Below are 25,248 nucleotides of genomic sequence, written 5' to 3' on the forward strand. Positions count from 1 at the left end.
ACCTTAGTGATCACCTAGCAACACCCTAGCAACCATTCTGAACACCATAGCAACCACCAACCAACTCCCTAGAAACCACACTAAACAACCTAGCAACTGCCTAGCAACCCCTGATTGCGAGACAGATAGATAGATAGATGTAGAGAGAAAGAGAGAGAGATAGAGAGCGACAGAGAGAGAGAGCAGTTTGATGACACATTTTGATTGAACTTGTAACTGTCATTTCTTGCTCCATTTGCACAAATGACATATCAACATGCTTGTCTGCTTCTTGGCGGTCGCTCTGGACCATCTATCTGACTCTGTCTCCTCCTCTTGTATGAAAGGTGGAAAAATGCACCGTCACTGTCAATATAATGTCACTTTTCACAATTTCCGCAGGAATTGTCTAGTATTCCATTATCATATACTAATTACCACTTTTCAACCAGTTCTTGCCCAGAAAGAACCTCAAGGATAAAGCTGTCTTGGCTCTTGCCTAAATGGCTAAAACCTAGTTAAACTTGGTTGAAAAGTGAGAGTTTGGTACATCTAAATCTTAGCCTAAATAGCTCCTACAAAAACAAAAACAATAATATTCTAGCACAATATATGGACTTGTGTTGTGTATTTTGGGCAGTTAAAGTCATAATGTGTCCTAATGAATTAAACAGTTTGGTCTACAAGTTGGCTATATTTAGCAAGCTATGTTCTGAGGGTACATGAGAGCTAACACATAGCTGTCACATAGAAATCGGGGCGTGCTCGGTGGATAGTTGCTGTAGATGTCAGGGAGAATGAGTTACGAATAACCACCAGGCATTGCCTCTGTCATAAGTTGAGAGCTTAAATATTCCATGAGTGTGCAAGAACAAATTTGTGCACAAATGAGGCCCCTGATTTGAAAATATCAAATAAAAATCACAATACATTTTGTGTTCACACTGCTCATTAAAAAACCAAAAAAAAAAAACCAATACAGATTTGTGATCACATGTAGACAAATAAATAAATAAATAAAAGGATTTGGACAATGCCCACCTGATATTGTGAACATATCCTGAATGACATTAAATTCATGATTAATGGTGATTTGTGAAATTAAATGCACCTTACAGTACAGTAGCGGCACGACTGAGCGATCAGGAATCAGGAACACTTTACTGTTTCCCCCAGCCCACACAAAGACAAAAATACATCCAAAAACTACAAGAACACAAATATCCAAACTAACACATATATCCAAACTAAACAAAAAAAATCACTGTCCAAGGGAACGAACACCAGCCAGGATGACTATCGGAACTGCCGGTCTGCATGGGCTAGCAGTTAGCTTAGCCTGCCCCACTTCAACGTCCTGTCAGACCACCCTCGGTGTTTGCTCCTAGGGCACAGCTCCAGGTGGGGGCCGTGGTCCCTGGGCCCACCGGACACAGCAGACCAAGCTCTCCCAGCCAGATAACCTCGACACACCTCCCCGCACTCCTCACAACGACACCAAAAATACCACAGTCAACACCAGGTGAGGCTGCCGCCAGACCGCCCTCGGTGTTACCGGAACTGCTGGTCTGCATGGGCTAGCAGTTAGCTTAGCCTGCCCTGCTTCCACATCTGACAGGAGTCAGACTGACTGCATTGTCTGTATGTGACTTGAAGCCTTGTTGTCAAAACCAGTGCAATCCCACCCAGGGCCCACAGCCGGATCACATCGTATGATTCTGATTCACCAACAAGACTCACAAACAGAACTTTTATCATTTTACAAAGGGATGCCGATCCAATGAGTCCCACTGCTGGCTCTACTGAGTGAAACTGTGCAATTTTGGACTCCGTTTTGGTTCATTATTTTTAGCATCACTGAACAAGTCATTAATATTGTTTATGATTCACTTTCAAATTAGGAGTACAATTAATCCACTTTAAATTTGCCTGCAAACAAAACTCTTGTTCCATCTTTTTCTCTGACACACAATGCAGCATTGGAGACACAGTCTGGGCCCCAGAGAGAGAAAAATTGTAAGTATCCGCACATTATCTGCCAAATTAGAGACAGAGGCATGCTTTTGTTTGTAATTTAGAAATCATTAGTGAATGTATGCCTTTTAGTGGATTTGGGCTCATTGATTAAAAACTACATCTTAAAAAACTGTGTCTTTGTGATACATGTCCCAATCATAAACTCTGTGATAGTGTGCAACAAAACGCAGTTTCTGTTGAGAGAACTCATCTTTAAATGACTCCACTATTGCATCAACCTTGGTAACACTGTACACAGGGGAAAAAAGTAGCCCAGACATTAGATCTGTCTGATACACTGCCCGTCTGGCTGCCTTGGCTGGCTGGCTGGGACACAGAGGAGCTGATTACTTACTGTCTGGCTTCCTGGCTGTATATCTCTTACCCTCAGCGTAGAAAAATAGAAGTGGACTCGTGTGTTGTCGTTTATTGAATTGTTTACACTAATGAAGATCCCTTCATCTTCTCTTTTCTCCGGTGCCTTCCTTCAGCACATCATCACTACTGTATTTGTGTCCCTGATTATAAGTAACGGGGATCTGTCCTAATTCCATCAGCGGCCACTCACGCTGATCATTAGTCCGCCGGTGGCTTGGGTGTCACGGAGCGGTTTGTGGACGCTGAGCTGAACTAGTGCTCAGCTGCAGCGTTTGATAAAACAGACTGAAGACGTAAATAGCTTACTGGGTGGCTGGCTGGCTGAGGCTGTGGACATTGACAGCAGGCGACTGTTGATATTAAAAAGATATACTGGACTGCGCTGATAAACAGCGAGAACCATCTGACACGGTGCATCAATGTCAGAAGCACCACGGCGCCCATTTATCAAGCGAGCCCACAAACCAGACTCATAATAAATGAACGTAGGCTCGTTCCTCTGTGAAATGGGCGATGTTATCACTGCTGTCAAATATGTATGTCAAGCTACAGTGTGCAAGAAATTCAGACAAAGGGGGAAACGCTCAGGTTTCCAGTCTGGTTGATTGTATAATTGGGGAGAACCATGTCTCTGATGCAAATGTATCATTTCTGACCAGATATCAGAACCTTCCAACCTGTCTCTGTCTTACAGTAATTTCCTTCTTGGCTTCCCTCTTGTAATACTCTGACTCTAAATCACCATGCGCCCCAATTAAACCGTCACTTAACCAAACTGATAACGATCCCAATTAAAGCAATTACTCATCTAGATAAACCACAAATGGATAATAACTACACAAGAACTTCTTGTAGTGATGATATGGGCATGAAGTGAAACTGGAGACAAAACTTAAATCTGTTGACTATATCTATCTATATCTATATCTATATCTATAGCTAAATATATAAAAACACATACATACATACATACATACATATCTCTTTCTCGCTCTCTCTCTATATATATATTTTTGTGTGGATTTTTCCCCCTTTTTCTCCGCAGCTGTACTTAATTAATTAGAATGAATTAAGCCCACTCTTCTGAGCCGTCCCAGTCTCTGCTCCACCCCCTCTGCTGATCCAGGGAGGGCTTCAGACTACCACGTGCCTCCTCTGATACATGTGGAGTCACCAGCCGCTTCTTTTCACTTGACAGTGAGGAGTTTCGCCTGGGGGACGTAGCGCGTGGGAGGATCACACTACTCCCCCCAGTTCCCCCTCCCCCCTGAGCAGGCACCCTGACTGAGCAGAGGAGGCGCTAATGCAGCGACCAGGACACATACCCACATCCTGCTCCCTACCCGCAGACATGGACGCTCAACCAAGCTAGCGGTAACATGGGGATTCGAACCAGCGATCCCCATGTTGGTGGCCAACGGAATAGACTGCCACGCCACCCGGACGCCCCTGCTGACTGTATTTTAATGAATATGTGATCTGTTAAAGCCACAATACACATCTTTAGAGAAATGAGCAAGAGTGAGCTAGATTTGTCTCCTGTCTCTTGCACATCTTGGAGTTCGTACCTTCTTTCATTTCACTGCACTCGGGACTTGTACTTGTGTGTACGTGACAAATAAAGCTCTTGAATCTTGAGTCTTGATTTTTGAAAGTGCACATCTGAAATAATCCACTCCCACTCTCTCTGCCTCCCCCTTCCCTCCCGTAACCCCTCCAACCCCATCCATCCACACCAGCTTCATGCGTGTGTGCGTGCATGAGTTCGGGGGGGGGGGGGAATAGCGTGATCCTCCCACGTGCTACATCCCCCTGGGGAAACTCCTCACTGTCAGGTGAAAAGAAGCGGCTGGCGACTCCACATCTATCGGAGGAGGCATGTGGTAGTCTGCGGCCCTCCCTGGATCGACAGAGGAGGGCGGAGCAGTGACTGGGACGGCTCAGAAGAGTGGGGTAATTGGCCAGATACAAATGGGGAGAAAAAGGGAGGGAAAAAAATCACCCAAAGTGGTAAGTAGTTACCCTGTTCTTAGGCACACTTTAAAAGAAATTGAAAGGTGGTATGGTTGGAGCGTATGCGTTTGTGCGTCAGGCCTACAACTCTGATGTGGGTGCACATGGTTGAGTGTGTTTCTCATTTGCAGTTCTGAAGAAGTTCTGATGTTGTCGGAGCCAGCACATACAACGATGAAGCCCCACACCGAGCACTAAAGCAAGCAGTGTACAAGAATAACAAGCCTTCATAAATTATGCAACTAATACACTATCATGTTTTCTTTTCAGGGGGAGACAACGATGAGGAGACGTTGTGTGCTCGGACAGTTGCCGAGGCAGATGCATCCTTTCTTATTTGTAACAGCTGACAAATGGCCAGAGGAATTTATCACCTCCTCCATTCCTACAGTGTGTGTGTGTCATGGGACTATTCACTGCCTCCTCACCCCCTGAACCCGTGGCCCCTGCCTGAGTATTAAAAAGACAAGTGAAGATGGCAAGACATTAACCTCTCTAAAAGGTAATTACTACAGCTTCATGTGTTTCCACAAGCCCATTTATTTACGGTGTGTTATGCTACGATATAATTTTTTCAGGTGCAAACGAAGGCTGTCAGGAGCTCTAATGAAGAAAATTAAATTGGATATAGATTACTGAGAACATAAAACGAAAGTAGGCCTAGCCATATGCCTGTTAGGCTATTCAATTTCTTTTCTCTCAAGGATGTTTTGCAATGCGCTGACACGGCCTTTTTGCCGTTTCCTGTCCCTAACAGAGAAAAGAAATAGACGTGTTTGGTACATGCCGAGGCATTGAATATGGGTGATAATTAAGAGAAACCCCAAGTGAGGAAAAATAACACACACACACACACATGTACACCGATGAGCCAAAACATTATGAGCATTCACAGATGAACCGAATAACACTGATCATCTCCAAACAAGGGCACATGTCAAGGTCTGGGTAGAGTAGATGGTAAGGGAACAATCAGCTCTCGTATAGTCAACATGTGGGAGGCAGGAGAACTGGGCAGGAGTAAAGACCTGAGCGACTTTGACAAGGGCCAAACTGTTATGGCCAGACAGCTGGGTCAGAGCACCTCTGAAATGGCAGGGTTTGTGTGGTGCTCCCGGTCAGCAGCGGTGAGTAGCTACCGGCAGTGGTCCAAGGAGGGACAAACCACAAACCAGAGACAGGGTTTTGGGCACCCAAGGCTCATTGATGAGCGAGGAATGACGGCTATTTCTTACGGTCCAACCTGAGAGAAGGCCTACTGTGGCACAAGTCACAGAAAACTTTAATGATGGTTATGGAAGGAATGTGTCACAACAAACAGTGTATCACACACTGCTGCGTATGGTGCTGCATAGCTGCAGACCGGTCAGAGTGCCCATGATGACCCCTGTCCACCGTCGAAAGCACCTATAATGGGCGTGTGAGCATCGGCACTGGACCTTGGAGCAGTGGAAGAAGGTCGCCTGGTCCGATAAGTCCCGTTTTCTTTTAGATCACGTGGATGACTGTGTTCGGCCCTGTGTGATGGTCTGGCAGCCTGCCCAGGGCGTCTCCCCACCTGCTGCCCAATGACTGCTGGGATAGGCTCCAGTATCCCCGCGACCCTGATAATGGATGGGTGGACGGATGACTGTGTATGTGTGTGCCGTTTACCCGGTGACGTGATGGCACCAGGATGCATTGTGGGAAGACGACAAGCCGGTGGAGGGAGTGTGATGCTGTGGGCCATGTTCTGCTGGGAAACCCTGGGTCCGGCCATTCTTGTAAGTTCCAATTACCATGTAAGTAAGTAAACTTTATTTATATAGCACTTTTCAAAACAGCAATTACCAAGTGCTTCACAGTTGATAATAAAATGGATAAGAGTACAGAACAAGCAAGTAAAAAATACAATTTATAAAATGGAAACAATCACTCAACAATAAGTTCAATATAAACAAACAAAGCAAGATTAAAAGACAAGTAAAACAAATAGGAATTGCAGAGTAAGAAACTTAATAAAAATGCCAGCCTATACAAGTGGGTTTTTAAGAGTTTTTTAAGACTGTGGTGCAGAGTCAGCTGACCTGACTGAAAGGGGGAGGTGATGCCATAGTGCAGGAACTAAAACGGTAAATGCACAGTCCCCCTTTGTTTTGAGTCTGGACCATGGAACAGTTAAGAGCAACTGGTCAGAAGATCTGAGTAACCTTGGTGCAGAGTAATGGGTCATGAATTCAGAAATATAAGAGGGTGCCAGGCCATGGAGGGCTTTGAATGTGGTCAGGAGGATCTTGAACTGAATTCTGAAGCATACAAGAAGCCAAAGTAAGTGTACCAGAACAAGGGCAATATGCTCTATGTGGACGTAGATTTGACACGTACCACCTACCTAAACATCGTTACAGACCAGATACAACCCTTCATGGTGATGGTATTCCCTGATGGCAGTGGCCTCTTTCAGCAGAATAATGCACCCTACCACACTGCAAATATTGTTCAGGAATGGTTTGAGGAACATGTTGAAGTGTTCAAGGTGTTGGCCTTGGCCTCCAAATTCTCTAGATCTCAATCTGATTGAGTATTTGTGGGATCTGCTGGACCAACAAGTCCGACCCACAGCAACTCCACCTCACAACTTACAGCACTTGAAGGCTCGGCTGTTAATGTTTTGGTGCCAGATATCACAGGACACCTTCAGGGGTCTGGTAGAGAACATGCCTCATTGGGCCATTGCTGTTTTGGTGGCACACCGAGGACCACAGCATATTAGGCAGCTGGTCATAATGTTTTGGCTCATCGGTGTGTGTGCGTGTGTGTGTGTGTGTGTGTGTGTGTGTGTGTGTGTGTGTGTGTGTGTGTGTGTAAATATGTATGTGTGTGTGTATATATATATACTATAAATATATGTATGTATGTATGTCTAAACCAATCCACCAAAACATTAAAACCACCTGAGGCCACTGCCATCAGGGAATACCACTGCCATGAAGGAGGGGGGGGTACTTGGTCTCTCATAAGGTCGGTGGTATATGTCAAAGAAACATCCACATGAATGCCAGGACTAAAACATTGCCCAGAGCGTCACACTGCCTCTGCCGACTTGCCTTCTTCCCATAGTGCATCCTGGTGCCATCTCTTCCCCAGGTAAATGACACACATACACCCGGCCATCCACATGATGTAAAAGAAAACATGATTCACCAGACCGGTCCACCTTTTACCATTGCTCCATGGTCCAGATCTGATGCTCATGACCAGACGTGTTATGCTTCAGTCCTCATGTGCATCAATGAGAATTGGGTGCCTATGACCCTGTCGCCAGTTCACCGGTTGTCCTTCCTTGGGCCACTTTTGGTAGGTACTGACCACTGCATACCGGGGACATCCCACAAGACCTGCTGTTTTGGAGATGCTCTGACCCAGTTGTCTCATCATCACAATTTGGCTCTTATCAAAGTCACTCAGATCCTTACGCTTGCCCATTTTTCCTGTTTCCAACACATCAACTTCGAGAACTGACTGTTCACCTGCAGCCTAATATACCCCAGCCCTTGACAGGTGCCACTGTAATGACATAACCAATGTTATTCACTTACCTGTCAGTGGTTTTAATGTTTTGGCTGATCGGTGCATATATTTGTAATGCTGCTGTCTTCTGCAGAATTGTGTGACATAGTCTGTTAAGGGAGACAATTTCAAGGATTATGGTGTTTAATTTGCTTGTGAAGATGCATAAATATTATAAGGTATATTATTTGTTTTGTTTGCTGCTTTCAAAAGATAAGCCTGACTGTTCGAGATCAATATCAAACTACCAAATAGTTTGGGTCTATCTATTAAACAATGATCCTCTGTGGGGTAGCGATTGGCTCCAAAAAGATGTTCTTCTCATTGCCACCCCCCCCCCAATCAAATTAAATGCATTATAACTTCCAAATTTGCTCATTTTTGTTGCCAGTTATTGATGCTGCAATTTGTTTATCATGGCTGCATTTGCTTTTGGGGGCCCAATTGCGTTTCCACGGTCCGGAAATGGGGTCGATAATTCTTCCCGAAAACTGATTTGTAGACCATGGTTCCCAGCACTAAACCAGACCCCAACAGCAGCATCATAAAGGGAATGACCATGTGTGCTACGCTGGGAAAGAAAGCGGGAAACGATTGCTGTAAAATTCTACTGTAAAAGTCTACTTACATTTTGGCACGGAGCGCCAAAGCTTCCGCATCATTTTGTGAACAGACATCAGCGACGTCACATATTGAATACTCTTGCTTGGATGTTGATGAAATTTTTTTTATTGCAGTCACCTCAGCCTTTCCCATTACGATTAATGTTCCTTCACATGTTTCTTCAAGACATCTAAATGTGAGCTTGTGCAGCCAAAAAGAAAAAAAATCCCTAGGGGAGCCGGCCTCTCAACCCCTATAAGCTAGCTAGTTTTTTCCAAGTCACTGGGTTTTGTAGCCTATTAGGAAATGCTATGATGTGTGCGTGGATTACTGAAGAAACAGACCACTGTAATTTGTCCGAGGCTCTTTGTCAGAACATCCTCACAGCGGTTTCATCTATCCACTTGCTCCCACCCGCAGCATTGCATGACAACTCTGGCTGCAGAAATCCTGGCAGGATCTGTGGGCCCTGAAGGAATCATGCCATTATGCAGCGCTCTCGCCCGGATCTATTGAATTACACAAGCCACGGCAAAAGGCTGCCTTAGTTTTGCTCCCTTCCCATGGAAGACAAACCAGTAAAAGAGTGTCTAATGCCCACACAGTATAGTGTAGACCAAAACCAGAGAGACAAAAGAAAAAGCTCGTTACAGTGTGTAACAAGGATATTCAAGATAATTGGAGATGATGTTCGAGTCTTTCTCAACAAACCAATGTTAATATGTCACTAACAATGAATGCAACCTATGCAATATTTATGACCAATGAGGGCCCCATGTATTTCTGAGTGACAGTGGGTCAGAATAGGACTTCCAGTTTCAAGGTGAGAGAACGGCAGCTGCTCTGTTGCTGATATGATTGTGACTGTACCTGGGCTATTATCTGTATTCTGCCCCAGCATGCTAGTCATCACATCACAAATATACATACATGCAAACATACATAACATGCTCCTGGTCCTCACTATCACCACATCTATGTATTATTTTCTTCTTTTTTGGGGGGGGGGGTTTCCCCCTTTTTCTCCCCAATTGTATCTGGCCAATTACCCTCTGCCGATCCAGGGAGGGCTGCAGACTACCACATGCCTCCTCCGATACATGTGGAGTCACCAGCCGTTTCTTCTCACCTGACAGTGAGGAGTTTCACCAGGGGGACGTAGCGCATGGGAGAATCACGCTATTCCCTCAAGTTCCCGCTCCCGCCTGAACAGGTGCCCTGAACAACCAGAGGAGGCGCTAGTGCAGCGACCAGGACACATACCCACATCCGGCTTCCCACCCGCAGACACGGCCAATTGTTTCTGTAGGGACGCCCGACCAAGCCGGAGGTAACACGGGGATTCGAACCAGCGATCCCCATATTGGTAGGCAATGGAATAGACCGCCACGCCACCCGGACACCCGTCTTCTTCTCTTTTTTCTTTAGACAGCTACAGTGAAACTCTGACAGGAAATAGGAGAGAGAGGGGTACGACATGGGACAAAGGTCCCCGGCTGGAATCGAACCGGTGACCACGTAGCATGCGCTGTAATCATGGAGCCCCCCCCCCCTCGTCTATGTATTGCCACAATATATTTCATATGTTGTACATATAATATATCATTATATTGTGCATATACAATGTATCTACCTATGAATTACTAAAAAGAAACAAAACATCTTTCGGAATCATAACATCAACATGTCTCCGCCACTCCAACGCTATAAACTACATCAAAGCCTGAAATGGCAAGTGATCTAAAAAGTGATCTGTGCATCAAAGCCTGAAATGGCAAGCGATCTTAAAAGTGATCATATTCTCTTTGTCTGTGCGGGTATCAGGTAGCTACAGGCAGGTTCCAGCAGAGCGACAGACATTGCAATCATCAAAAAAAGATAACACCCCGCCAGTCGGCTGCAGCTTGCTTGTCATGCTCACCTTCACTCCTGCTATCTAACCGTTCCCTCTATTAACTAAGACCGGAGCTCCAACTGCAGGTGTCGACCTGCGTTAACATAAAAACAGAAGATTTGAAGCACACCCGCTTTCTCAGCTCAGGCTTCTCAAGGCGAGAGATTTGAAACAAAGAAAAAAAAAACCTTGTAGTTTTCAGCCCCAAGTGTGAGTCCACCTACTGTACAGCCACTGTAGAAAACAGAACGACAAGCATTTAGACGTAGTATCCCTATTGAAATGGAAATCCACCCGAGTGCAAGCATTGTGGAAGCTCTTTGGTAGCCCTGTGCAGTAACATAGCCAGCTCTCCAGGACATGGAAGCTAAGAGACGGTGTTAGGGCTGTAATGCCATCAAGACGCTGTAACTGCAGCTCCTCCGGCGACGACGGATGTGACCTTGTAAAGTCTTACAATGGCGTCATGTTGTTTGAGCTACAAACTAGAGTGAGTTTCACCTGTAGCTTGAACCAGAGAGTGGGCCCATGTACCAGTGTCAGGCTATAAAATCACACAGTCTGCCTTCAATCCATTCCATCAACCTAGTCACTGGACCTAGTCACTGGACCTGGTCACTGAGGTTGCTCCAGAACAGAACTCTAGTCACCATCAAGACAGCTTTTTAGGCCTTTAGTTTGTTATATTGTAGCATCTATCTATCTATCTATCTATCTATCTATCTATCTATCTATCTATCTATCTATCTATCTATCTATCTATCTATCTATCTATCTATCTATCTATCTATCTATCTATCTATCTATCTATCTATCTACTGTGTGTGCGTGGGGGGGGGGCTTTATAAATCTTGTATCTAATACATGGGAGTGTGTGTGTGTGTGTGTGTGGGGGGTCTATAAATCCTGTAATCCTGTATCTAATACATGGGAATATTGCTGTAGTATTTTTCCTTTAGGACTTGACATGTTCATATCAGTGGGGCACAGTTTTGCTCTTTCAGAACTAAAAATAATTTAGATCAGAAAACCTACAATGTGACATGTTAACACGGACAGACAGACAGACACACACACACACACACTGACAAATGCACATACACCTTTACCCAGATGCATGAGCAGTAATACCGGCGGGCTTCGTTCATCAGTCGTTCGTACATAAAGATGCATGGTGTTTTTGTAGCACTGAAGTTTGTCTCTGAGACCAGTGTCGAACCTGGACAACCCTTTAATTCAGACACCAGTTGGCTAACATTAATGTCTTTGCAAGCCTGGATGATTGCTTGTTGCAAGGGGTAGACAATAGATGTTAGGGGGAAGGAATTACAACTAACCATCAGGCTTTGCTCCGACTGTCGCACAACCTTGAGCTAAACAAATTCCACGGGTGTGTAAGAAGAAATTTGCACCTACAAACGAATGATGAATGAGGCCCATTGTTTTGTACAGGCATGAGGCAGGCATTTGTCTTGTTTACGAGTTCAACCGCGTGCCCTCTCAAATACCCCAGCTACTGACCCAAAAGTCTTTCCAGAAGAGCCGAGAAATATCGATCATAAACCAGAGAAAGGAAATGAAAGCAGAGAGGTGGAGACAGAAGAAAGGCGAGTAATATGGGGCGTGGGGGACAAAAAGAAGAGGACGCAGAGGCAGAAACAGACAAAACGCTCTCAAAAGCTCCTATTTCTGAAGCTATCGGCTCGTGTGGAGGAAGATGCCCTCTGCCTTTTCCTTCTTTCATGTGGTCCTACTTGAGCAAGGGCGCAGATCTACATAGGGAAGATGATGGATCAACTTAAGTTGAAGCCGAGCCACTAGTGGTCGTCACTCAGGCTCCGACATGGGGGTCACAGGCAGGTTGAGGGGAGAAGCACTGAGGGAAATCTTTCCTCAACTCTTCCTCTGGGAAAGTAGACATTTCACTCAAACCACCGGGTCACAGTTTTCCACAAGGTATGCAACCAAAACAACCAGGAAAACACACCGTTATTCGCCACACTGAAATAGGTGGTGATGTAGGAACGCTTAGATAGCAAACATATCATAAAATAGAGACACGCACTCCCCGACGTGCAAAGCACTGCTCTCATTGAGCCCAAGAAGGGAACTTTGTGAAAGTGTATTCGGTAGACTTGGGCCGAGTGTCCGCTGGAAACCGGTAAAAAAAGGGCTTGCAGCATTTTTGTGTTTTTTTTTTATTCAATGGAGAGGACATGATCTTTCTCGAGAGCTCTCTTTCAAAGATCTCAAGAAATTTATCCACACTTTTTACATCTTCCCGCTTGGGCTACTGCAATTCCATGTACATCGGGATTAGTCAGTCGTCCCTGTCCCGCCTGCAGCTGGTCCAGTACGCCGCAGCCAGAATCCTGACAGGTACCCAGAAGAGAGACCATATTACCGCTATACTGGCCTCTCTCCACTGGCTGCCTGTGCGTTTCAGAATTGATTTTAAGGTTCTCCTGTTTGTTTATAAAGCCCTAAATGGGCTGGTCACCTTCTATATATCACAGAGCTTTTACGAAGAAAAGAAGAAAGCCACTTTATTTTGTCATTGTACAGTTACAATGAAATTTGTTCTCTGCATTTAACCCATCCTATAGTATAGGAGCAGTGGGCAGCTGTAGCACCCGGGGACCAACGCCAGTTCTTCTTCCCATTGCCTTGCTCAGGGGCACAGACAGGAGTATTAACCCTACCATGCATGTCTTTTTGATGGTGGGAGGAAACCGGGACACACGGAGGAACCCCACGCACATGGGGAGAACATGCAAACGCCACACAGAAAGGACCTGGGACGGCCTGGGTTTCAAACCCAGGACCTTCTTGCTGTGAGGCAGCAGCGCTAACCACTGGACCACCGTGCCGCCCAGTGGTTTTTAACCCTGTTTTAACCCTATTAACCACTTTTAACCTTCTATTCCACCTCCAGGTCTCTCAGGGCGACTAGCTTGGGACTCCTGGCTGTCCTGTGTCTAAACTCAAGATCAGGGGTGACCGCGCCTAGACTGTGGAACAGCATTTCATTCCCTATAAGATCTGCCCCCGCCCTCAACTCTTATTTAGGACCCGGCTCAAAACTTGCTTTTATTCTCTAGCATTTGAATCCTCCTGATGTGGCTGATTTCTGGCTTGTCCCAGTGTCCACATGTTGTTTATGTGTTGTTTGATGTTGCCTACAAGCTATATGCCCTGTTTTACAAGTCGGTATTTCTTGTATTTGTGTTTTCGCTACCTGCTCTGGTCTGTACAGAACTTTGGTCAATCAACACGAGTTGTTTTTAAATGTGCTTTGTAAATAAATTTGACTTGAGATCTTGATCCGATGCAGGGACCTGATCTCTTTTTAGAGCTTGGCACTGTGAGTGTCCCACCTATTCCCAAAACTCAAACGATTTCAACTTCTGGCGAAGCACACAGCTCATCAACTTCACTTCCGGTTCAACCGACCCTTGGTGGCATGGTGGCCCAGTGGTTAGCGCTGCCGCCTCACAGCAACAAGGTCCTGGATTCGAATCCCAGGGTTGTCCAACCTTGGGGGGGGGGGGGGGTCATCCCAGGTCATCCTCTGTGTGGAGTTTGCATGTTACCCCCCGTGTCTGTGGTGGGTTTTATCCGGGTGCTCCGGTTTACCCCACTATCAAACAGGCATGCATGCTAGGGTTAATACTCCTGTCCGTGCCCCTGCAGGAGGCATGGCAAGACGAACTGGGGTTGGTCCGCGGGTGCTGCACGGCGGCTGCCCACTGCTCCTAGCTACACAGCTAGGATGGGTTAAATGCAGAGCATAATTTCCCCACGGGAATTAATAAAGTATTTCAAAATAAAAAAGATAAAATAAAAAATCAAAACCAACCAATACCGATGAAGAAAGAGTGTGAGAACTAAGAGGAAACGAAATCAATCAACAGCGTTGATAACAGAAATCCCCTGTTTATTCCACATATATCTCACTGTGATAAAACAGAAAGCAGAATTGACATTGCTTTTTGAAGCGGTATAAAACAAACATTTTCTTATCCGAAGATCAGAACAAGTTGGTGGTTTTGTCGCGAGTCACTCTTGAGTGATGGCGTTGGGGAAGGGGAGGGTCTGTGGAGCCCCTCAATCTGCTGAGTCTAGAGACCAGTCCATCAGTCTGGCAACGACGGTTGACAGCAGCGCCAAGTAAAAACAGCATGCCCCATCTGACGGGGACTCGCGGGACGCCGGGTACCGAGGGGTTCGTTTTGATGTTGCACCTGAAACGGCTGGTTTCTGGTAACTTCCTTGTTTTTATTGTCTAGCGTGCCAGCCCTCGCTGAACAAAATCTAACCTCGGAGCCCCCCGTCCATCTTTTGTTTTGTTTTTTCTCTCTTTTCTTTGCAATAGTAATAGCCATTTATATACAGGGGTGTTTCTTAGTAAATATACTGGCTAATTACTTTGTACTCACTACCCGTTTCTTTGAGTACTTCCATAATGCATGTATTTTATTACCGTCTAGCTTCCCAGTAGGTTTGAATTTAATTATTATTGGGTAATAACGAAGTACTTAGTGTTAATATTTTATGGGTACTTTGCTAATAATTACATCTTATGGCAATAATTTTTCCGGGTAGGTTGCCATATAGTCTTAATTATAGGAAAATATTTATCTAATTACCGAGGCAGTTTCACAATTACGACTGTTAATTTGTCTACACCAACTGCTTTTGTATTTAGCAGTAAGTATTATATACCTAATGGGCATTAACTCTGTACTCGCTATCCCACTATCCATGTATTTGAGTACTTTAATAACTGCATGTTCTCATAAAGGTTTCCATGTACTTAAATGGTATGTATTTGCCGTGTTGTTTCCTAGTAGGCTTTCATGTGCTCACCAGTTAATGACTTTATATTCATATTTGCTTCATATTTCTAATGTTAACTTTCCTAATTGCAATATTTCATGGCCATCTACTTTCCAAGTATGCTTCTAAGTACTTACTAGGAAAGTATTTAGGACTTGCTATGCAGCGTTGTAGACACTTTCTCAATAACTATATTCTATTTCCGTCTTATCTACTAGCAAATACCTGGCGATTAAAGAAATGTAAAATAAAGGTTACCCAAATCTCTCACTAAATGTGGTCAGAAATATTTGAGGGAGTGTTATTCGTAAACCGGCTTTGGCTTAATATCATACTTTACCAAACCGCTCAATGCTGCAAACGTCAGTTGGCTTCATAAACGTGGTATTTTGAATATGTAAGGCGATACCGCGCTTATATATTGATATCGTGTAAAATCCTGCATGTTTATCGTGATGATAATATTTTTCATATCGCCCAGCACTATTAGTGAGCGAGCTGCTTTCCAGCTCCATGAGTTGTGAGTTATAAAAATAAATATCATTTGACTGGATTCCCCCTATTTCCTGTTGGTATTCTGTCTCTCTGTGGAAAAGAAAGATAGACCCAGTGTGAGTGTGTGTGTGTGTGTAGGTGTATGTGTGCACGGATATTTGTGTGTGCATTTGTGCGAGCGAGCGTGTGCATCTTGTTCATGGCACCAAATCAGCTCAGTTTAGCACATAATGGAAATGTGAATAGCCCAAAGCACCCTTCTCCCACACGGGCAGAGAACTGGCTGGGAGCAGGCTGCAACTATCCAAATCCAAACGGAGAAGGGAGAGAGAGTGGGATGAGTTAAAATTCTGCCCTCTTTCCCCTCAGTCCCTTGAGCCATTCACAGTTCTGCCCATGCATTACTCCAACTGGTCATCCAATCAGGTCTTACTGCCAAAGCAACGCATATATAGCTTCCACAGAAATGCACAGTGCCAACATTTACAGTACGCCCGTACCCATGCACATCAGTGTGCATGAGCCAGAGACTGCATGAAAGTGCACACACACCGACACACACACCGACACACTGACACACACACACACACACACACACACACACACACTGAGAGGTTAGTAACTGTACCCAGATGACTGCCACACATATCTTACTTAGAGGAAGAGCTCATAGTGTGCCATCCACAAAATGTCACACTTCATTAAACACTAACCTCACCTTTCCTAAGTGCCACATTACAGAGTCTGGAGGATTTTAAGAACAAATAACGAGAACAACCTATCAGCTTTTTATTTTTATGACCTTTTCATTAAGCTTATTAGGGAGCCAATGAAGTAAGTAATGAGAGATCAAGCTGTTCCATTTCTGGAAAGACGTGCCAATCTGCAAAGCGGCACCGCTGACTTCACACAAGCGCGAGTCCATGCCTGCACAGCACACACACACACAGACACACACACCAAACACAGGTGTTGTAAACCCACACAGGTACTAACGCAGCCACACACACACACACACACACACACACACACACACACACACACACACACACACTTACAGCAACAGCAACCTAAGTAACGCATGTGACAAGGGCAGAGTTTCCGTGCCAGAAGGCGTATGACATACATTAATGCACCTTGTAGTAAACAAGAGGAGGCAGTGAGTGTCGGGCTTACGTGCTACTTCAAGAGATGCGTTGCGGCTCACAGCCTCCCCCAGGTAGTTGCGGGCCACGCACACGTAGCTGCCGTCGTCGGGCTTGCTGCGCCGGCCGTGCACGATTCGCAGGAAGAAGAGGGAGCCGCTGGGCAGCAGCATGCGGTGGGAGCGAGGGTTGTCGCGGTCGGTCTCCACGCGCTCCCCGTCTTTGTACCACTCTATCGTCGGGGTAGGACGACCCTCGGCCTTACAGTTGAGAGTGGCGGGTTCCCCTTTGGACACGATGAGGTCAGAGGGGTGCTCCACGATGCGGGGAGGGGAGTCCTCCTGGCGAAGACGAGACCCTGACAGGGGAAGAGGAAAGAAAGAGCGAGCAGTTAAATTAAGAAAACGGCACAACGCGGCACTGTACTTTACTTTTACACCTCGGATAAGGCTAACGTTTATAGATAATGCTAGGTACTATGGCAGCAGTGTGAACATGATGTGATTTATAAAAAATATGGACATTTACGACATGACAGTTGAGAAAAAGGTTTAATTTCAAGTCTTGAAACAGGGGAGTTGACACGTGCCAGGCCTGTGGTCGGACCTCCATGTTCACACCCAGACTGGAGGAGCAAGAGAGTCATTACAGCTGAATCGCTTTTTCATTAAAACACTGCATCAAGAACTGACATCATCGAACATGCCTCAGCGGATGTGTAGCAGTGAACCATGCACTGGATTCTGCAGCGCATAAAACTGCAAATGTGTAACGTAAACAGTTTTCTCTCTCTCTCTCTCTCTCTCTCTCTCTCTCTCTCTCTCGTTATTCTCGCTCTCTCTCTCATATCCCTTTTTTCCACTCTCTCTGCTCCCTCAGTCGGTGGATTTATATGCAGGCAGATTATCTTCATATTACCTGCTCCTAACCCGAGTGAGGCAACAATCTCAGGAATCAGGGACACTTTGACATTTCAACAAAACATCGTTTCCCCCAGCCCACAGCAGTGCAACACAAAGATAAAGACACATATCCCAAAACTACAAGAACACCTATATCCAAACTAACACATATATCCAAACTAAAAAAAAAAAAAAAAAAATCACTGTCCAGGAGAGCGAACACCAGCCAGGATGACTGTCGGAACTGCCGGTCTGCATGGGCTAGCAGTTAGCTTAGCCTGCCCCGCTTCCGCGTCCTGTCAGACTGCCCTTGGTATTTCCTCTTCGGGCACAGCTCCGTGCAGGGCCGTGGCACTTGGGTCCACCGGACGCAGCAGACCAGGCTCCCTCAGCCGATCCAACGCCAGCTCTCCCAGCCAGACACCTTCGACACACCTCCCCACACTCCACACGACAACACCAAAAAGACCACAGTCAACGCCAGGTGAGGCTGCCGCCAGACCGCCCTCGGTGTTATCGGAACTGCTGGTCTGCATGGGCTAGCAGTTAGCTTAGCCTGCCCTGCTTCCGCGTCCTGTCAGACCGCCTTCGGTGTTACCTCTTCGGGCGCAGCTCCAGGCAGGGCTGTGGTCCCTGGGCCCACAGGACACAGCAGACCAAGCTCTCCCCGCTGATCCAGCGCCAGCTCTCCCAGGCATCAAACGAAGACACAAACTTAAGATGCAGACGTGGACAAAGACACTGCGTGGACGGTACTACTGGGTGAGGCCGCCACAAACGTGAATTCAGGCCGCCATCTTCCCACATGAAATAAATGTAAGGTGAACACGGTACCCTGATGATCTGAATCAGAGCCAGGTTACGGCCAATCTAAGTATTGGCTTAACACGACTGGATTTCTTCTCTATCTCTGGACTTGCTTGCTCATGGAGGTATGTGTACTTTAGTCAGAGCTAAGAAATTCAGTGATATATATATATATATATATATATATATAGATATATAGATATAGATAGATATAGATAGATAGATAGCTAGATAGATAGATATGTGTGTGTGTAGGTGTCAGAAAAGTCACAGCATTTGTTGAGTGAGTGACAACATGGCAGCACTTGCTTGTCAAACACCACCTACTATACACATGATGATACTGGTGTCCTCTGCTTTCAGCTGAAACTAAGAAGGAATCTGACTGCATCAAGGTGTTCTGCACAAACACCAAGCAGATAAAGTCTGGGAACAGTTTTGTCTGACGCTGAGATGATGGAGGCTTGGACCTGAATGCACCGCGTCCCTCTGAGTAAACTAACTGTTAGAAAATGGGATTCTGATTATTCTGGTGAACTGAGGTCTGTTGACACTGAACATGGACCGCTAAGCATTTGCACTAAGCCACTGGAGTAAATGAGAGAAGAAAAAAAAAAGGATTAAAGAATGAATGAATGACTGAAAATGCAACAAATGAGTAATAGTGTAAAAAAAAATCATCTCAACTACACTGGCAAACAGGACTAACAATAACATTGGCTGCTATCCTGCAGCTGAAATGAAGCATCAAATGTGAGTCGAATTGATGTTCAAGTCACGGATACTCAGGTTTGTTGATAAATATGGACCATCTGAGAACGTTATAGCTGTGTTGTTATACCCTGTTCATGGTTTATTTTTTGGGAAATAATATTTGTAATCCAGATAGATGCACAGAGCAAACATATACTTCATTTCTAAGCTGTTCAGCCAGTCTAGATGGGAAAAACCAGCACCCAGCTGTCTTCACGCTACCAGTCTGTGCTCGGTAGCTCTCCCAACCCCGGTGTTGGAAGCACATTTTCAAGACTGCGTGTTCAACCCTGTCTCGAGGTATGAAATAAGTCATAATTACAGCTTAAGAACTTAACAAATTGCCCGTGAGGCTGGTAGGGTTCAATCTGTAAATCGGTATTCTGTTCGATAGATAATTTTGCAAAATTGCTCCTCCGATATGAAAGTCAGCCTACTAACAAAAGCAAATGAATGCACGCTGACCTTTTAGATGTAATGTTTATTAAAGAAGACCAATTCATCTTGGTGATATTCCCCTCGCTGTGCTTTTTAATCACCGCTGGTGTGCAGCAGCAAGGACAAGTTAATGGAAAGACGGCCCTGTGTTGATGAGCCTTAGACCTGCATGGGGAAGTGTCTTTGAGCAAGGCGCTGAAAGGCCGTAGTCAGCTACTACCTTATCATGGGTGCAGTCAGATAATGCATAAACAAAATCATGTTTAAAAAGAACATAAAAAAACCCTCAATACATTAACAATAATAAGCGCGGGTTAATGTGATGTCATAACCCTATATAAGCAAGTCCATAATGAGAGATATCTTATGGCCCTGTGTTCGCCAATCACTGTCGTTGGCTATCTTTTGTACCCAAAGTACTGTAACACTTTTCACGGGCCCTTGCACAGTCACAGCCATACATCCATATATGTCCATTGTACATACGGCCCTTTATAGGTGCTACTTTTACCCATGCAACGTTCCCTTGTCCAGTCAGACGAACTACTTATAACTGGGGAAGAACGCCTAGTCAGTGAATTGGGGGCCACCAATCTCCCGGTGTGGAGAGGAAGGCTATATAGCCCCTGACCATACAAATAAATATACTCCTCCAACAATATCAATCAAAACAAACCACAAAAACAAAAGAAAAAGAAAAAAAGAGCGAGTTCAACTAGTTTAGCATTTCAACGCAAAACCAAACTGTTTTGCTGGTATCATCTCTGTTTTACTGGAAACAATGAGGTTTTACAGCCCGTTATATAAAGAATAATCACTATTCTAGTGAGCATGGCAGACGTACATTTCAGCCATAGTTGGTCATGTGTTAATATGGTACAGAAAACAAAATATCAAAACAAATTATACATACATAAATGTACAATATATATAGTGTAGACAACGCCTTGTTTAGTTGGACAAACAACAGACAACATAGCATCCTAAGAGAAAGCTGTATTGGCTGCATCTATAGCCCCATGTAAACCTTGCAAATGCATTAATCCAGAAAGGTGATCACACAACTGCACCAGAGCGCCTAACAGACAACATGATCAACAAAAAGAGTAGATGTGCAGCTACTCTTTCAATCAATAATCAACGGCACGCTCGAACACTGTGTCTATTTGCACCTCCGGTTCTACTTGTCCGGATCCAAATAAGTACACTTCCAAAAATGCCTTGGTTTTTACATCTTGGCCAGTGCTTCGGGAAGCTCTAAGTCAAACATGTATGCTCTCTTCTCATTTACACCACCCCATTACCTGATAAACATGCCTGGATTGTGCTACGGGCTCTGAAAATAATATTTACCAAGCCACGAGTATCTCCCAAGGCACCCGGTTACTACAACAAAACCTTAAAATTGACGGATCATTAAATATTATCATATAAATGTAAACTAGTGTATACACGTGTACAGCGATGGCAGCTTCTCCCCAGATGTACCATCAGAGAAGATCTGAAGCAGGTTCACCTTGAGATGTTACGCTACATTGCGTCCCCTCATAGAAACTAGACCCCCCGCCTTATAAGAAACGGGAGTGCAGACGTGTGGGTTGGGTACATCCTTTTGGTTCGATTGCGGGCACCTCCTGTCACAGATGTGGTTTAATTAGGCCCACAATTTCAGGGAAACGAGCAGCAAATCCTGATGACAGGGCACCACGTCCGCCTGTGCTCAGTCACAGGACTGTTCGACCCCGCATCCCAGCCACGCCACACACAGACCCTCCCCTCTACTGTGGTGTTCTAAGTTTCCTTAGAGGGAAATAAACCAAAAGCCCTTTTATGAGACGCAGCACATCAAGGCTGCAACACTACATGGGCAGGACATGTGCACGTCTTGTCATCTGCACGCAACATGTTTATGCATCGGCGTGGTGCAGACGTCTCTCTGCTGTGGAGGCATGCTGACATTTCAGACCCGGGACGCAAGCTGCATCAGCCGCCTGCCAGCAGCCTCTTGAGCTCGGCATCACAAACAGCGATTATGACCGCGATGACTAGCAGAGCCCCGGCGGCATCGCGAGTCTCTCCAGCCTCGGCAGATGACACGCGCTCCGACCGGACACGCGGGGCTATCGCGTGGCGGTATCCCTCGTGCCGTGGCACTTGGGGAGATATACGGGTTGGCGATGACGACGTGTGTTCTAATGAACTCGCCCCTGCTGTGTTTTACTGAGAACGGAAGCAAGACGTGTGTCTGGCGGTACTGCTAAACTGTTAAACCAGCAGACAGACTGTCTTGTCATCTCAACGCTACACCTTTGGAGAGACCAGTCCGCACATATATGTATAGCCTGCCAACCGAAGGAGTTGTAAATCAAACAAAAACCTTCCCATTAGAAGTTTTGTTTTTGTTTGTTTGTTTGTTTGTTTTTCACGATCGAATGAATACAGTTCTTACAGTGCCCCTCACATCCTGTCTTCCCACCATCGCTTTCAATCAAGTCCACCTTAACGAAACTCTCACCAATGCCGCCGGAGCAGCTGTGGTCTCAAACAGAATGACGGAAACAAACAAACAAACAAAGAATTTGAGGGGCGCGCGCGTGGGATACCGTGCTCGCTGTCATGTTGACGAACGTGCTCTGAGACGAGCCGCGTCTCGGTGCGCTTGTCGTGCCTTAAAGGTGAGAGGGCGTCCGAATCAGACGTAAACCCGATACCGGCTACAGGGTCTGGGGGTCTGGGGGTGGGGGTGCGTGATGAGGACTTACCGTGGGTCTGGGTGAAAAGCAGTCCACAGAGAAATAAACACCGTAGCGGACCCATTCTGGCATATTGGCTCTGTAAGCTCACCAACGCGTAAATTCCTCCTTTTCGCATGAACCAGCCGCCCCCTCCTCCTCCTCCCTCTCCCCCTTCTGATGTGGGAGAGTTGGCGACTTTTCTGCGATTCAAGTTAGTGGAAAAAAAACCCAAACAACAACAACTAGGTTTTAGCAGTGGCAACGCATGTCCCCGTGTCTCCGGGGCAGGCTGAGCGCAGGGGGGAACTGGTCTACTGGTCGACGCGTCGCTGCTTCCCGCACACACCAGCCGCAACCACCACCGACGCCCTGATCGCACGCGCAGCAGCGTCCAACCACTTCCCGCCGCCGCCGCCGCCGCCTCTCCGAGCTGCAGGTCTACGGTGTCCGGCTGCCGGGAAACGCATAATGCATCCTACGCGGGACCAGTTCCCATCTGAGAGGCGGACGAGGGCTTGAGTCAGAGGTGAGCAGTTGCACGGTGCAGCACGGCGGTGCACGGCCCCTCCCCTCCTCCTCTTGTCAAACTACCCCGGGAGAACAGAAAAGGGAAATACACCCTCCGTATCTCCTACAGACTGGGCTCCGATGCTCGGAATGATGTAGAAGTATATGAAATGCTCATGTAGTATATATATATATACACACACACACACACACACACATATATACACACACACACATATATATATATATATATATATATATATATATATATATATATATATATATATATATATATATACATACACACACACACACACACATATACACACACACACACACACATATATATATATATATACATACACACACACACACACATATACACACACACACACACACACATATATATATATATATATATACATACACACACACACACACACATATATACACACACACACACACACATATATATATATATATATATATACACACACACATATATATATACACACACACATATATATATACACACACACATATATATTAACTCCGTGCGTGTAGAGCCAATCTAACACAAAGGGAACATCACTCCTCTTCATGTGTTTTGGATGGCACCAATGGAAACAGAACAATTCCTCAGTTATGCTCCTTTTTATCGTCAGGGGTTTGTGGTTGTGGACTTGTGGGTTGGAGGGTTGATTTGGACATTCTTACTCTAAAGGTTGCTGTTTGCTGAAGTTTTACTGCGACCATGGGCGGAGGTGATGTTCCCCGTTCTCTTGACCAGCTTGTTGCTCTTGGGCCGGAAACCTCTCGGTGCACACAGATAAGAGCTGCAGGAGACACGGTCGTGGACGCAGACGGACCGGATCATGAGAAAATGGATTACTGGGGCACAGATGCCTGAAAGCCCCCTCACCCCACCCCACCCCATAGACGATGAGATTCAGCACCGCCTCAAACAAGCCTCAACATCTTTTGGCCGTCTAAGGAGAAGGGTTTTCCAAAACAGCAACCGCAATCTCCACACCAAAGTGCTTGTTTACAGAGCAGTGTGCATCTCCACACTACTCTATGGATGTGAGGCATGGACCATCTACAGCCACCATCTCAGAAGCCTGGAGGCCTTCCATGTAAAATGTCTCCAGAGGATCCTCGGCATTACTTGGGAGGACAGGGTGCCACACACAGAGGTGTTGGAGCGGGCAGGCAGCTGCAGCGTGGAGTCTACCCTAAAACACCATCAGCTCAGGTGGCTTGGGCATGTTATCCACATGCCCAGCGAACGACTCCCACGAAAAGTCCTCTACAGCCAACTACGCCTTGGCCAACGCACTGCTGGTGGGCAGAAGAAGCGGTTCAAAGACCAAATGAAGACCACACTAAAAAGATGTCAGATCAACAGCAGACCACATCACATCACACAACACAACACCACACCACACCACACCACACCACACCACACCACACCACACCACAGCACACCACTCCACTCCAAACCAAACCACACAACACAACAGAAAACAACATGCTACACCACACCACACCACACCACACCACACCAAACCACTCCAAACCACACAACACAACACAACAGAAAACAACATGCTACACCACACCACACCACTCCAAACCACACAACACAACAGAAAACAACATGCTACACCACACCACACCACACCAAACCACAACACCAAACCACACCACGCCAAACCAAACCACAACACAACACCACACCACTCCAAACCAAACCACACAACACAACAGAAAACAACATGCTACACAACACCACACCACACCAAACCACAACACAACACCACACCAAACCAAACCATACAACACAACAGAAAAAGCACCACACTACACCACACCACACCACACCACACCACACCAAACCACACAACAGAAAACATGCTACAACACACAACACCAAACCAAACCACACAACACAACAGAAAACAACATACTACACCACACCACACCAAACCACGCCACAACACAACACCACACCAAACCAAACCACACAACAGAAAACAACACCACACTACACCACACCACACCATACCTACTACACCACACCACATCACACCACACCAAACCGCACCACAACACCACACCACACCATACACCAAACCAAACCACACAAAACAACACACTACACCACACCACACCACACCACAACACCACACCAC

At 45.8% G+C, this 25,248-nt stretch overlaps 1 protein-coding gene across 1 annotated transcript in view; it reads right to left on the bottom strand.

Moving 5' to 3' along the window:
• The window catches only part of LOC130116286 (roundabout homolog 2-like), a 153,437-nt gene extending 130,809 nt beyond the window's left edge, over positions 1 to 22,628 (bottom strand). The window contains exons 1-2 of the mRNA XM_056284208.1: positions 22,574 to 22,628; positions 16,943 to 17,269 (exon numbers count right to left, since the gene is read on the bottom strand). Of these exons, the coding sequence (XP_056140183.1) occupies positions 16,943 to 17,269; positions 22,574 to 22,628 (382 nt within the window). The remainder of the gene's footprint in view (positions 1 to 16,942; positions 17,270 to 22,573) is intronic.
• Positions 22,629 to 25,248: the final 2,620 nt, after the last annotated feature.

Source organism: Lampris incognitus, chromosome 8 (assembly GCF_029633865.1).
Source record: "Lampris incognitus isolate fLamInc1 chromosome 8, fLamInc1.hap2, whole genome shotgun sequence".
In the NCBI taxonomy this organism is placed as follows: domain Eukaryota; kingdom Metazoa; phylum Chordata; class Actinopteri; order Lampriformes; family Lampridae; genus Lampris; species Lampris incognitus.